The sequence below is a fragment of the Podarcis melisellensis genome, assembly GCF_964234715.1.
Source record: "Podarcis melisellensis genome assembly, chromosome: 10".
NCBI classification, from domain to species: Eukaryota; Metazoa; Chordata; class Lepidosauria; order Squamata; family Lacertidae; genus Podarcis; species Podarcis melisellensis.
In genome coordinates this window covers 74097001-74110788 of record NC_138542.1, presented here as the reverse complement: position 1 = coordinate 74110788, position 13788 = coordinate 74097001, and the positions used below count along the sequence as shown (strand labels likewise).

The 13788-nt window shown below is 46.3% G+C and overlaps 1 protein-coding gene across 1 annotated transcript in view; it reads left to right on the top strand.

The window, feature by feature from the left end:
- MAPK8IP2 (mitogen-activated protein kinase 8 interacting protein 2) overlaps positions 1-13788 on the top strand; it is a 44683-nt gene that overhangs the window by 16935 nt on the left and 13960 nt on the right. Inside the window, exons 2-4 of the mRNA XM_081926809.1 lie at positions 1390-1495; positions 8391-8615; positions 13511-13628. Coding sequence (XP_081782935.1) covers positions 1390-1495; positions 8391-8615; positions 13511-13628 — 449 coding nt within the window. The remainder of the gene's footprint in view (positions 1-1389; positions 1496-8390; positions 8616-13510; positions 13629-13788) is intronic.

Sequence of the window (13788 nt, the reverse complement as noted above, 5' to 3'; positions counted from 1 at the left end):
CACTATTTCTCTCTGGGTCCACCACCTGGGAGAGACTTTTGCTGCGTGGGCAGAGAGATTTTGCATTTGTGCAAAAGATGAATTATCCTTCTAAGATAAAACAGTGTGGAGAACCACCACAGAAGCCAGCCCGCAGGTGGGTAGGCTCAGCTGGTTAGAGCATGGGTAGGCAAACTAAGGCACGGGGGCCGGATCTGGCCAAATCGCCTTCTCAATCCAGCCCGCAGACGGTCCAGGAATCAGCATGTTTTTACATGAGTAGAATGTGTCCTTTTATTTAAAATGCATCTCTGGGTTATTTGTGGGGCACAGAAATTTGTTCATCTTTTTTTTCAAAATATAGTCCGCCCGCCCCAATGATCTGAGGGACAGTGGACTGGCCCCCTGCTGAAAAAATTTGCTGACCCCTGGGTTAGAGAGTCCAGGGAGGGGTGCGTCTGTTCCGCTGCCAAACAGCTTTGGGAGAGTCCTCCCAGACCTGAGTTTCTTAGATTTGGAGGAAAACGCTTGGCTAATTTATGGAAAAGCAGGGAGGGAGATTGGGCTTAGGCTGTGAGTGAGAAGGCTGATTGGGTAGAGTATGAGGCTGTTAATCTCCAGGTCATGGGTTCAAGACCAGTGTTGAGCAAAAGATTCCTGAATTGCAGGCGGTTGGACTAGATGTCCCTCGTGGTCCCTTCCAGCTCTATGATTCTTCTAATTTATGAAGCAGCATCTTAAGAACACTTTTTGCAGGGGGTTAGACTAGATGACATTTGGGGTCCCTTCCATCTCTGCAATTCCATGATTCTATGATCCCTTTTGAATTTAACATTGGGATGCCTGGAGCCTCCCTGGTGGTCCCTTATTCCACTGTCCTGCCCAGTGCCGGATTTACGTTTAAGCTAAACAAGCTATAGTTTAGGGCCCAACTCTCTTGGGGGCCCCCAAAAAATTAAAGGGAAAAAAGAACTGGATGTACATTTCCAAAATATAAGATAAAAAACAAATATAATAAAACCTACATACAGCCAGAGTGTTTGTGTGTTGTGTAGGCTCCTATGATGTAAGTCATGGGCCCCGCCTGCTAGCCTGCTCCCTCAAATATCCCTGGTTTGCTCCTTTCTATATATAGGGTGCCTACATTCTTTATGGGCTGGTTGCACGGCAACATGTGCAAATGGCTTTAGATACCTATGAGGTCTATCAATTACCATATAGCATATATTCAACACAAAAAACAGTGACCATTTGTTGTGGACAAAGGACAGCTGGACATAGAAAGAGCCCCATGACCTTCAGTAGCTGAGGGCCTCATCAAACTGAAATCCAGCCCTGTCCCTGCCCCTGCCCCCCCATCTCAAAACATTCCACTAACAGGCACCCCCCCCTCTCCTCTCTCTTCTCCAGGCCTCCTCAGGACATCAGCCTGGAGGAATTTGATGATGAAGATCTGTCTGAGATCACCGACGACTGTGGCATCGGCCTTAACTATGACTCGGACCACTATGAGAAGGTGAGAGGGGCAGTGGATGGGGTCAAGGAGGGATCGGTGGAGTTTGGACACCAAATCTGTGAGTGGCATCCTCTTTCTTGCAGAAGCCCCGAAGCCCAGCTCTGTGGGAGCTCCACAACTTGCAGCCCCTCTGCTCCAGAATAACTCTCAAAACTTTGTTTCCTGGGTTTTCCTTTTGCTTCCAATGAAAATAGGAATGTCAGAATTTTCCTGCTGGATCAGGCCAGCTTCCCTTTCTCATACGCAAGCGGGATGCAAGAGCGATAGCCTCCTCCCCCTCTTGCTGGCTGCCATCCTCAGGTAGACTGGCTCTGTCCATGGAGGTTCCATTTAAGAATCACGAGAAACTAAGGAGAGCCCTGCAGCAGCTTGGCCAGGCCAAAGGGGGCCTGTCTCTCAGTGGCCAATTGGATGCTCAGACCCTGCTTGCGATTCCTAGTCATAGAATCATAGAATTGTAGCGTGGGAAGGGACCCCGAGGGACATCTAGTCCAACCCCCTGCAATGCAGAAATCACAGCTATTTAGGGCCAACACTGCCTTAGATAGATGTTTGGTGCCCTTTACAGTGAGACTTGGGAAAAGGCATCTAAGGAATGTCTTTTGCCATGCACACACAGAGAGGATTATTATTATTATTATTATTATTATTATTATTATTATTATTATTATTATTAAAGCAGTTGAACCAGATCCTGCAACAGGAGGTGAAAATTCCTGTTTATTTCCTTGCCAATCAGAAGGTCGGTGGTTCGAATCCCCGTGACGGGGTGAGCTCCCGTTGCTCGGTCCCAGCTCCTGCCAACCTAGCAGTTCAAAAGTACGTCAAAGTGCAAGTAGATAAATAGGAAACGCTCCGGCGGGAAGGTAAACGGCGTTTCCGTGCACTGCTCTGGTTCGCCAGAAGTGGCTTAGTCATGCTGGCCACGTGACCCGGAAGCTGTACACCAGCTCCCTTGGCCAATAAAGCGAGATGAGCGCCGCAACCCCAAAGTCGGTCACGACTGGACCTAATGGTCAGGGTCCCTTTACCTTTTTTAAAGGTACAGGAGAAGCATTAAAAACTACCCTAAACAGGGCTGCCTTCAGATGTCTTCTAAATGTCAGATAGTTGTTTATTCCTTTGACATCTGGTGGGAGGGAGTTCCACAGGGAGGGAGCCACCACCGAGAAGGCCCTCTGTCTGCTTCCTTGCAACCTCACTTCTCACAGGGAGGGAACCATCAGAAGGCCTTCGGACCTGTCCAGGCTGGACGATGGGGGTGGAGATGCTTCTTCAGGTTTACTGGACTGAGGCCGTTTAGGGCTTTAAGGTCAGCACCAACACTTTGAATTGTGCTCGGAAACGTACATTGGGAGCCAATGTAGGTCTTTCATGACCGGAGTTATGTGGTCTTGGCGGCCGCTCCCAGTCACCAGTCTAGCTGCCGCATTCTGGATTAGTTGCAGAGTTAAGAGCAGGGGTCAGCAACCTTTTTCAGCAGGGGGCTGGTCCACCGTCCCTCAGACCTTATGGGGGGCCGGACTATATTTTCAAAAAATATATATGAATGAATACCCATGCCCCACAAAGAACCCAGAGATGCATTTGAAACAAAAGGGCACATTCTACTCATGTAAAACTACGCTGATTTCCTGACCGTCCGCGGACTGGATTGAGAAGGCGATTGGGCCGCATCCGGCCCCCGGGCCTTAGGTTGCTGACCCCTGGTTAGGAGGGTCTGGAGACCTTCCCTTCCTTGTTTAGCCCATGTGGGTCTCTCTCTGTGGCTGGGAGGCCACCTTCAGCTGAGCAGGCGGTTGACAGTCACCTGCGGTGCGTTTGCTGAGTCAGTGCCCGTTCCCGGCTGCTGAGTCAGGGAGAGCGACTTCCCTGCCAGCTCTTTCGCACCCTGCGAAGGTACAAGACGGTCAGCACTTTCCGTCTTGGGAAATTGCGGAGCAGAACATCCCATAAGGACACAAGAAGAGGCTGCTGCTGGATCAGGCCAGTGGCTCAGCTGGTCCAGCATCCTGTTCTTCTCACAGAGGCCACCCATAAGCCCATTATGGGAAGCCTGAGAGCAGGATCCGAGCACCAGAGCAACTCCCCCCTCCTGGGGTTTCCAGCAACTGGGAAGGCAGTGAAGGTCCTGTGTGAGTGTCTGGAGGTCGTTGGAGAATGGATGGCGGCTAACAGATTGAGTTTGAATCCTGACAAGACAGAAGTACTGTTTTTGAAGGACTGGGAGAGGGCAGGTGTGGAGGATTCCCTGGTCCTGAATGGGGTAACTGTGCCCCTGAAGGACCAGGTGCGCAGCCTGGGAGTCATTCTGGACTCACAGCTGTCCACGGAGTCGCAGGTGAATTCTGTGTCCAGGGCAGCTGTCTACCAGCTCCATCTGGTACGCAGGCTGAGACCCTCCCTGCCCACAGACTGTCTCATCAGAGTGGTGCATGCTCTGGTTATCTCCCGCATGGACTACTGCAATGCGCTCTACGTGGGGCTACCTTTGAAGGTGACCCGGAAACTACAACTAATCCAGAATGCGGCAGCCAGACTGGTGACTGGGAGTGGCCACCAAGACCATATAACACTGGTCTTGAAAAACCTAGATTGGCTCCCAGGACATTTCCGAGCACAGTTTAAAGGGTTGGTGCTGAACTTTGAAGCCCTAAATGGCCTCGGCCCAGTATACCTGAAAGAGCGTCTCCACCCCCATCATTCAGCCCAGACACTGAGGTCCAGCACCAAGGGCCTTCTGGCCGTTCCCTCCCTGCGAGAAGCCAAGTTACAAGGAACCAGGCAGAGGGCCTTCTTGGTAGTGGTGCCCGCTCTGTGGAACACCCACCCACCAGATGTCAAAGAGAAAAACAACTACCAGACTTTTAGAAGACATCTGAAGGCAGCCCTGTTTAGGGAAGCTTTTAATGTTTAATAGGTTATTGTATTTTAATATTCTGTTGGAAGCCGCCCAGAGTGGCTGGGGAAACCCAGCCAGATGGGCATGGTATAAATTATTATTATTATTATTATTATTATTATTATTATTATTATTATTATGATCCAGCACCGAGGGCCTTCTGGCAGTTCCCTCATTGTGAGAAATGAGGTTACAGGGAACCAGACAGAGGGCCTTCTTGGTGGTGGCGCCCGCCCTGTGGAACGCCCTCCCTTCTTTTTAAAAGACATCTGAAGGGAAGTTTTTAATATTTAATGCTGTATTGTTTTTAACACTTGACTGGAAGCCGCCCAGAGTGGGTGGGGAAACTCAGCCAGATGGGTGGGGTATAAATAATAAATTATTGTTGTTGTTGTTGTTGTTGTTGTTGTTGTTGTTGTTGTTGTTGTTGTTGCCTCTGACTGTGGAGGGCAGAGCAGAGCCATTCTGGTGAGTAGGCAATGACAGCCCTCTCCTCCATGAATATGGCTCAGGGCCGGATTGAGATTGGATGAGGCCCTCAGCTGCTGAAGGTAATGGGGCCCTTAATGTCCAGCTGTCCTTTGTCCAGAACAAATTGGTGCTGTTTTTTGGGTTGAATAGATGCTATGTGGTCATTTGTGGACCTCATAGGTATCTAAAGCCATTTGCACATCACAAAAGATGTATTTTATCAAAGTAATTGTTGAACTGAAATACAATTAAGAAGTAGTATATTAATAGTGAAATAATGATTAAGCTCTAACTTAACATGATTTTTTATTTATAACAAACTTAATAAGGCAAACACATTGGCATTTGGCAATAACAAAAGTTCCTTTAGAAACACAATTTACAAAGACTCGTAATCTAGTCTCTAGAAAGTTGCTGTAACATGAAATAATAATAGGTGTAAATATGTGATGCAAACTACTAGTGATTATAAAGAGCAGAATGTAGGCACCCTATATATAGAAAGGAACAAAGCAGTGGTATTTTAGGGAGCAGGCTAGCAGGCGGGGCCCATGACTTGCATCCTAGGAGCCTACACAACACAAAACATTCTTGCTGTATGTAGGTTTTATTTTATTGGTTTTTAATCTTCTATTTTGGAAATGTACATCCAGGTTTTTTTTCCTTTAATTTTTTTGGGGGGCCCCGAATAGAGTGGGGTCCTACGCTATAGCTTGTTTAGCTTATACGTAAATCTGGCACTGAGATGGCTGCTCCTCTTTTAAAGCCATCTGCCTCATCACTGCCTCCTGTGGCAGTGAGTTCCATCGTTTCATGCTCCCTGCGTGAAGAAGGACTCTTCAGTCCTGAATCTTCTGATGCTCAGCTTCATCTCATGTCCAGGAGAAGCAGACGGCAGAGATGAGGCTGGAAAATTCATGTTGAGTCTGGACTATTATTTATTATTTTATAATTAAACAAAATAAACCCAAGGCCATGAAGAAATATCTTGCCATACCTCTCCGGTCTGGTTTTTTAGTTTTGTTTTTACACAGAGTTCTGGCACATACCTACCCTAAGGCTGTTTTCTTGCTGCATAAAACGTTATATCAATCACTGCCATTTTGACAATATTTCAAATGGGACAACTAATGGAATGTTTAGTATTAATAAGATTCAGAACACGACGCTCCTTTTTACTGTAGATATTCTCCCGTACTGTGAGATAGGTAAGGAATCCCAAAGGAAGGAACTTTTTATCACATGTGGTGGGAATGCAAAAAAATCAAAAGCTTTTGGGAAATGATATATAATGAGATGAAAAAGATGTTGAAATATACATTTATCAAGAAACCAGGAGCATTTTTACTTGGCATTGTAGAAGAGGATATTAATAGACAGGATTGTAAGTTGTTTTTATATGCAATGACAGCAGCAAGAATACTATTGGCACAAAAGTGGAAGCAAGAAGAACCGCCGACGAAAGAAGAATGGAGGATGAAGATGATGGACTATGCAGAGTTAGATAAATTAACAGGGAGGATTCAAAACTTGTGGGATCAGAGATTCTTAGAAGACTGGAGTAAATATATTAACTATTTGAAAAGTAATTGTGATGAACAGAGTACGCTAGTAGGATTGCAAGAAGTTTTGTAAAGTGGATTATTTGAAATATTGCAAGAAAGACTACGAAATGAATTATTAGTTAAGGATAATTATGGACAACAATTTTTTACTTTTTGAATGTTGTCTAGATTTCTAAAACTGATTTAGGGTATTTTTGCACTGCTGAATCAGGAAATGGCATCCGTTTCTCTTCGTCAGGTCAGGTTTACTGTAAACTGAATGGTGGTCATTGATAAAGGTAAGTACACATAAACTGCATGTTGCTTCACCATTTTTCAAACTTCAGGGCTTGAACTTCCTTTTCTTGGAACTCCTGGAATGCTCAGCGGCAGGGAGGTCTCGCTTCAGAGTCCAACAGTAGTCAGCCATCATGACTGCATCCCAGTGACCCTGATACCTCGTCTCCATCTCTTTCATGTCCTGATGGAATCTCTCCCCCTGCTCGTCACTCATTGAACCCAGGTTCTCAGGGAACCGGTCCATATGTGAAAATAGGTAGTGCATCTTGACGCTCATGTTGCAGCCCAAGTTTCTGAAAGCAGTCAGCATGTTGTTGACAAGTTCTGCTTAGTTTCTGGCCTTATTGTTGCCAAGAAAGTTCTTCACTACCAGAACAAATGCCTTCCACGCTTCCAGTTCTACTTCGTTCATTGACTTTCCGAACTCTGGATCTCTGATGAGCTGACGGATCTGAGGACCGTCAAAGATGCCAGCTTTCAACTTCTCCATGGTCAATCCTGGAAAAGCCTGGCACAAGTAAGTGAAGCAGTCACCATCCTTGTCCAGAGCCTTGGTGAACTGCTTGATTAAGCTGAGCTTGATGTGCAGCGGTGGGAAGAGTATTCTGTCTCTGTCCACCAGAGGGTTGTTGATGACGTTCATTTTTTTGCAAGGCACCAATTCCTTCCGCACAGGCCAGTCCTTCTTCATGTAATGCTGAGCATGGTCCCTACTATCCTACATGCACAGAAAACATGGGTACTTGGTGAAGCCAGACTGTTGCCCCAACAAAAAGTTCACCATCTTCAGGTCAACAAAAATAAACCACTTATGCTGATCATAACCAATTTTCTCCAGCACATACTTCACCGCTTCATAGTTCTCCTTCAGTGTACTCGAGTGAGCCAGGGGTATAGAGGCAAACTGGTTGCCATTGTGTAGCAGAACACATTTCAGTGATCACTTGCTGCTGTCAATGAACAGTCTCCAATCTTTGGGTTCGTACTGTGGCACTCCAAGCTTGAGCAGAAGCTGCGCAATATCTGCACAGTACACCAAGTCCTTCTCTTCCGAGAAAAAATGGAGGTTTTATGACTTCAAACTGATCCCTTTTCGACATAATCACCCAGAACCATCGGACCTGAATACTTCTTGTCATTAAAATAATCATTTCCAATCAAAACAATTATTTGACATGGCATTTTACCCCCACCAACTTCTTCTAAAATGTTCCACACAAGCATACATGTGAACAAAAACGTAAAAAAATGACATGTGGCCATAGCTCAAAAACTTGACCCGATTGAGCAAAACCAATGTGATTTTTGGATTCAGCACATCAGATTCATCCTAAATCAACTGAAAAAACGCAGACAACAAATTTGTTGTTGACCAGTGAAATGTAATAGGAAATTAAGAAATGCAGAATAAGTGATAAACAATGGAAAATCATCAGAGGTGTTGATGGAAATAAAAAATATTGTATAAGATGTGAAGATATGTTGTATGACTATTGGAATTGATATGTTAAAAAATCAATAAAAATTTACATAAAAAAAGAGATAGGTAAGGAATTCCAAAATTCCAGCTCTTTTTCCAAGCCACAAAACAGCTTGACTACATTTTTTTATTTATTTGTAGCCCATATTACAAATATATCCAAATATCTGATAGGATTTTTTTTTCTTCCCCTGCCAGGACTGCCTGGTGCTGGAGAGATGTGAGCAGCCAAACCCCATCTCCACCTTCCAGGATGATTTCCAGGAGTTTGAGATGATCGATGACAACGAAGAGGAGGAGGAAGGGAACGGGCTGGAGGAGGTGCCCCCCTCGCCCTCGGGGTCTCCAATCCCTTCGCCCACTCCAGAGGAGACCCAGAAGCATCGCCCCACCACTCTCAACCTGACTGTGACGGGCACACAGGTGAGTCCAGGAGGAGAGCCACGGGCACCCAGAGTTTTGCAAACGCAACTCCTGGGAGCAACTTGGTCCCAAAGCATTCTGCGAGAGCAGGTTTGTTGTTGTTGTTGTTTAGTCATTTAGTTGTGTCCGCCTCTTCGTGACCCCCTGGACCAGAGCACACCAGGCCCTCCTGTCTTCCACTGCCTCCCACAGTTTGGTCAAACTCATGCTGGTAGCTTCGAGAACACTATCCAACCATCTCGTCCTCTGTCGTCCCCTTCTCCTTGTGCCCTCCATCTTTCCCAACATCAGGGTCTTTTCCAGGGAGTCTTCTCTTCTCAGGAGGTGGCCAAAGTATTGGAGCCTCAGCTTCAGGATCTGTCCTTCCAGTGAGCACTCAGGGCTGATTTCCTTCAGAATGGAGAGGTTTGATCTTCATGCAGTCCATGGGACTCTCAAGAGTCTCCTCTAGCACCAGAATTCAAAAGCATCAATTCTTTGGCGATCAGCCTTCTTTATGGTCCAGCTCTCACTTCCATACATCACTACTGGGAAAACTATAGCTTTAACTAGACGGACCTTTGTTGGCAAGGTGATGTCTCTGCTTTTTAAGCTGCTGGCTAGGTTGGTCATTGCTTTTCTCCCAAGAAGCAGGCGTCTTTTAATTTCGTGGCTGCTGTCACCATCTGCAGTGATCATGGAGCCCAAGAAAGTAAAAAGTTAGGAAGGATATTAATAAACAATATATCCTCTCCTGACTCCCTGAACATTCCCACATCCTGAGCCATCCAAGCAAGAGAGAGAGAGAGAGAGAGACGGAGACGGACTGACTCCAGGAGCATTTCGCATCATAAATAAACCAGGAAGGAGTCACTCTTCATCTGCATTAAAAGCTGCAAGCAGAGAGCAGAGTCCTGCTTTGCACCCCCCAAATGAGGCTGGGGGAAGGGAGTCTTCCCTGCCTGGCAACTGCTGCTGCCACCACCACTGGCCTATTTGATGCACAGATGGGTTTCTAGATCTGACAGGATGTCCAAGAGTTTGGATGGCAAGGCCTGCGATGCCCAGAGAGGCAGTGTGGCGTTTCTACGCATCCCCCGGTGGTCTCACGGACTATTGACCCGTACACCACTAATTCGCTGCCACCAACCAGGTCTTCCCTGGTAAATCACTTCTTCTCAGTCAGGTTCTTAAGTTAACAAAGAAGAGTGTAGATTATTGCAGACACAAATAAACTCTAACTGCATTCAAAACGTTGCTACTCTTTACCTTCTTAGTCTTATTTTTATCCTGCCTCTAACTCTTCTACCTCCTCTCACACAAGAACCAACTGCTCTAGCTGTCTCTCTAATTCCAACTGCCTGCCAACTGTCCTTCTTCATGTAGCGCGCAATTAAACTATGGCGCTCACTCCCCCAGAAGGCAGGGATGGCCACCAACATAGCTGGAAATATAATGTTTTAAGTGCATTGTTCAAACGTGCCATTAGATGGCAATGTTGAGCTAATGGCAAATTCAAGTGGACTTTTGAACTGATAGCAACTCAAACAGGCTGATCTCTGCCTCTTTCATTGCAGGAGGTTGGACTAGATGATCCTCAGCCCCCTTCCAAGTCTAAAATTCTCTGATTCTCCGATTCCTTCTTCCAAAAGGCACCCAACAGGGTGTTGGATTGGGGCATCTTTAGTCTTCCCTCCTTTCCCCACGGAAGCAGCTGCTTCAAACCATCCTCTCCCCCCCCCCCCATCTCGTGTCAGTTCATGTGCTTGTCACTAAGCCCCTTTTGGAATTAATCTTTCCCAATCTCCCCCCCACCTTTTAATCTGCTGTGTCATTAACCCTCCCTAGAGGGCTCAGTCGGCAGGGCTGTAAGTGCAATTTTCCGAAATATGCGTTCCGAATAATGTGCCGTGCGGAAGAGAGGCAGGAAGGCAGAGGAACGGCAAAGAGGCCTCGCTTTCTGAAAGCACCTTAGCATTCCAAAAGATGAATGAAAACATCTTAAACCACCAGTGCCCCGGGTTTTTGTCAACATCGAACGGACGGGTTCCGATTCATTCACATAAAAACCCTTTCCTAAAGCCACTCATGGCAGTGCACAGATCAGGCTGGAGTAAACCTGAGGACACTTGCAAGAACTCAGTTATTTTCGCACAGCTGGCAGCGCTTGCACTGCGGAACTCCCTGCCTCTTGATACCACTGCACGCTTTTTGCAGCCTGCTGAAAACATTTTTGCTCAGACAAGCCTGTCCAGATGTTTAGAAAGTTGGCACGAGTTTTAATTCTGTTCTTAGTCTGTTAACTTTTAAAGAGTTTTTAATTATTAGCTTTTCCTTTTAATGATGGTCATCTGTCATAGATAATTTAGTTGTGATTTCTGCATTTCAGAGAGTTGGGCTGGATTACCTTACAACTCTGCATTTCTAAGATAATTTTATTGATTTGTCCTTTTTTGTAAACCTCTTTGAAGCGTTTTTGTTTTGTTTTCATGAAATCATAGAATTGTAGAGTTGGAAGGGACCCTGAGGATCATCTAGTCCAACCCCTTGCAATTCATGATAGGCAGTCATCCAATCCCTCCAATGGGGGAAAAATTGGGAGGTTTTTTTTTGCAATCAAACATTGTGCATATTTTATGAAATAATTTAATAATGCAGAAATGTTTGGCATTGTGGCAGTTTTCTCACCAAAAACAGGCATTCCCAAACACATGTCACCTGGAAAGGCACTATTTTAAATTCCCTTGGATACTTCTCCAGTTCAAGAGTTGCTCCACAAAATTCATCTACATTCTGATCTGCACGTTAATCCAGATCAGGTAAACTCATACCAGAATTTGGAGTATTTGTGCTTCATGCGGCAGCTAGACTGGTGACTGGGAGTGGCCGCCAAGACCATATAACACTGGTCCTGAAATACCTACATTGGCTCCCAGTACGTTTTCGAGCACAATTCAAAGTGTCGGTGCTGACCTTGAAAGCCCTAAATGGCCAAGTAGACCTGAAGGAGCATCTCCACCCCCATCGTTCTGCCTGGACACTGAGGTCCAGATCCGAGGGTTTTCTGGCAGTTCCCTCCCTGCGAGAAGCAAAGCTACAGGGAACCAGGCAGAGGGCCTTCTCAGTGGTGGCACCCATCCTGTCGAATGCCCTCCTGTCAGATGTCAAGGAATGAAACAACTATCCGACTTTTAGAAGACATCTGAAGGCAGCCCTGTTTAGAGAAGTTTGTAATGTTTGATGTATTTATCGTGTTTTTAATATTCTGTTGGGAGCCGCCCAGAGTGGCTGGGGAAACCCAGCCAGATGGGCAGGGTATAAAAAACAAATTATTATTATTATTGTGCTAATTCTTGAGCATAGCCATCATGGCTGGTGACCCTTGACAAACCTGCGCCAGTCCTATCTGGAGAAGCCAACACTCACCTGGGGCTTTCTGCAATCAAAGCAGGTGCCTTCCATTCCCACTGCTAGAGCTGCCGGTTAAGTGCCTTAATCTGATATCCAGTGGCACAATCTTTTGCGGCTCCATCCACCTGCTCAGTCAACCCACTTCGTGCCCCAGACCCTGCGAGTCAGGTGGGACTCCGAAAGGAGCAAGGGCTGCTCTCATTCTTGGAGGCAGCTCCTTCTGTGCCATCGTGGTTTTGGAAAAGCCCCTTTTCCGGTTCAGTGCTGCAAAAATGCTCTCAACTGTAGGCCCCAAAACAGAGGTGGATCCTCTCTTGGAACGGTAGACTGCAGCAATCCCCGACTGAGCAGCTCTCTCCTTCGGCACAGTTTGTTGTGATCCCTTCATTGCAGGGGTTGGACAAGATGACTCTTGGTGTCCCTTCGAACCCTACAGTTCTATGATTCATTGGAGGGTTGCGGGCCCGTCTGTTAGGGCTTCCTAAGCTGTTATTCCAGCATTGCAGGGGGGTGGAATAGGTGAGCCTTTGGGTGTATGAACCCTACAATTCTGTGATTCTTCTTATTAAATTTATTTCCCCCCCTAGTTTCCCCCCGAAAGGCTATATATTGTTTAACTAGCCAAAGGCCTGGGAGAAGAGGAATGTTTTTGCCTGGTTCTCTTTTTTATATACAGTGGACGCTCAGGTTGCAAAGGTGATCCGTGCGGGATGCACCTTCGCAACCTGCAGCGGCGTATCTGTGCATGCTTGGGTTGCGATTCAGTGTTTCTGCGCATGTGCAAAGCGCGATTTAGCGCTTCTGCACACATGCGGCCACCAAAACCCAGAGGTAACCCGTTCCGGTACTTCTGGGTTTCAGCGTGTCTGTAACCCAAAAAAACCTGAGGCGTCTGTAACCCGAGATATAACTGTATATATAAATTTATTAGTTTCCATTTTATCACATTCAAACACATCCTCATTACTGTATACTCTTTACATATTTGCTCTATCGAGCTTCAGCTTCCCTCCATCGTGTCTCACGACTTTCATAGTTCATTATTACTTCATAGCATTTACACATTTTCCAGTTTGCGTTTCACTCCTTCCGTTTATCACAAAATTTTAAATAAATATACAGAAGGTACAAATCACACACCTTGCAAGTTTTCTTACAGCCACCCTGCTAGTGTTGTTAATTGTTTGCAGTTATCCTTCAGATATTGTACAGATTTACTCCAGTCTTTTTGGAAAGCTTGGTCACGCTGGTTTCGGATTTCCCCGGTCAGCTTTGCCAGTTCTGCATCTGCCACTCTTTTCACGAAGCGATTTCCTGTTGCTTCCATTTTTGGGCCAAAAGAGTTCTTGCTGCTGTTGTCGCACACATTAAACGTTTAATGTCTCTCTTTGTGTTCTCTTCCCCTGCTACAGCTAACAGAAATGCCTCTGGTTTTTTCCACAAAAGTACTTTTAAACATTTTCTTTAACTCATCTCTGCTCTCGTTTCCTCCCCTGCGTGACCAGGACTCCCTGAACAACAACAGCGGCTGCAACCCAGCGCCCCCCTTGCAAAGGGCCACCTGGCAGGAGACTCTGCTCCACACTTCTACTTCCTCCTCCTCCTCTTCGGTGCCCCATGGCGGTGAGTGCTCTCCCGTGCCCCTGGCCCCCTGGGGAGAACTGGCTCTCCACAGCAAGCAGAAACTCTGCAGGAGGGTGGAGGTACAGAGGTACAGAGACGTTCAGCCCACAGGTCTGAATGACCCCAGTGCAGGTCCCAGTTAGATCACACGGCCTTCCCC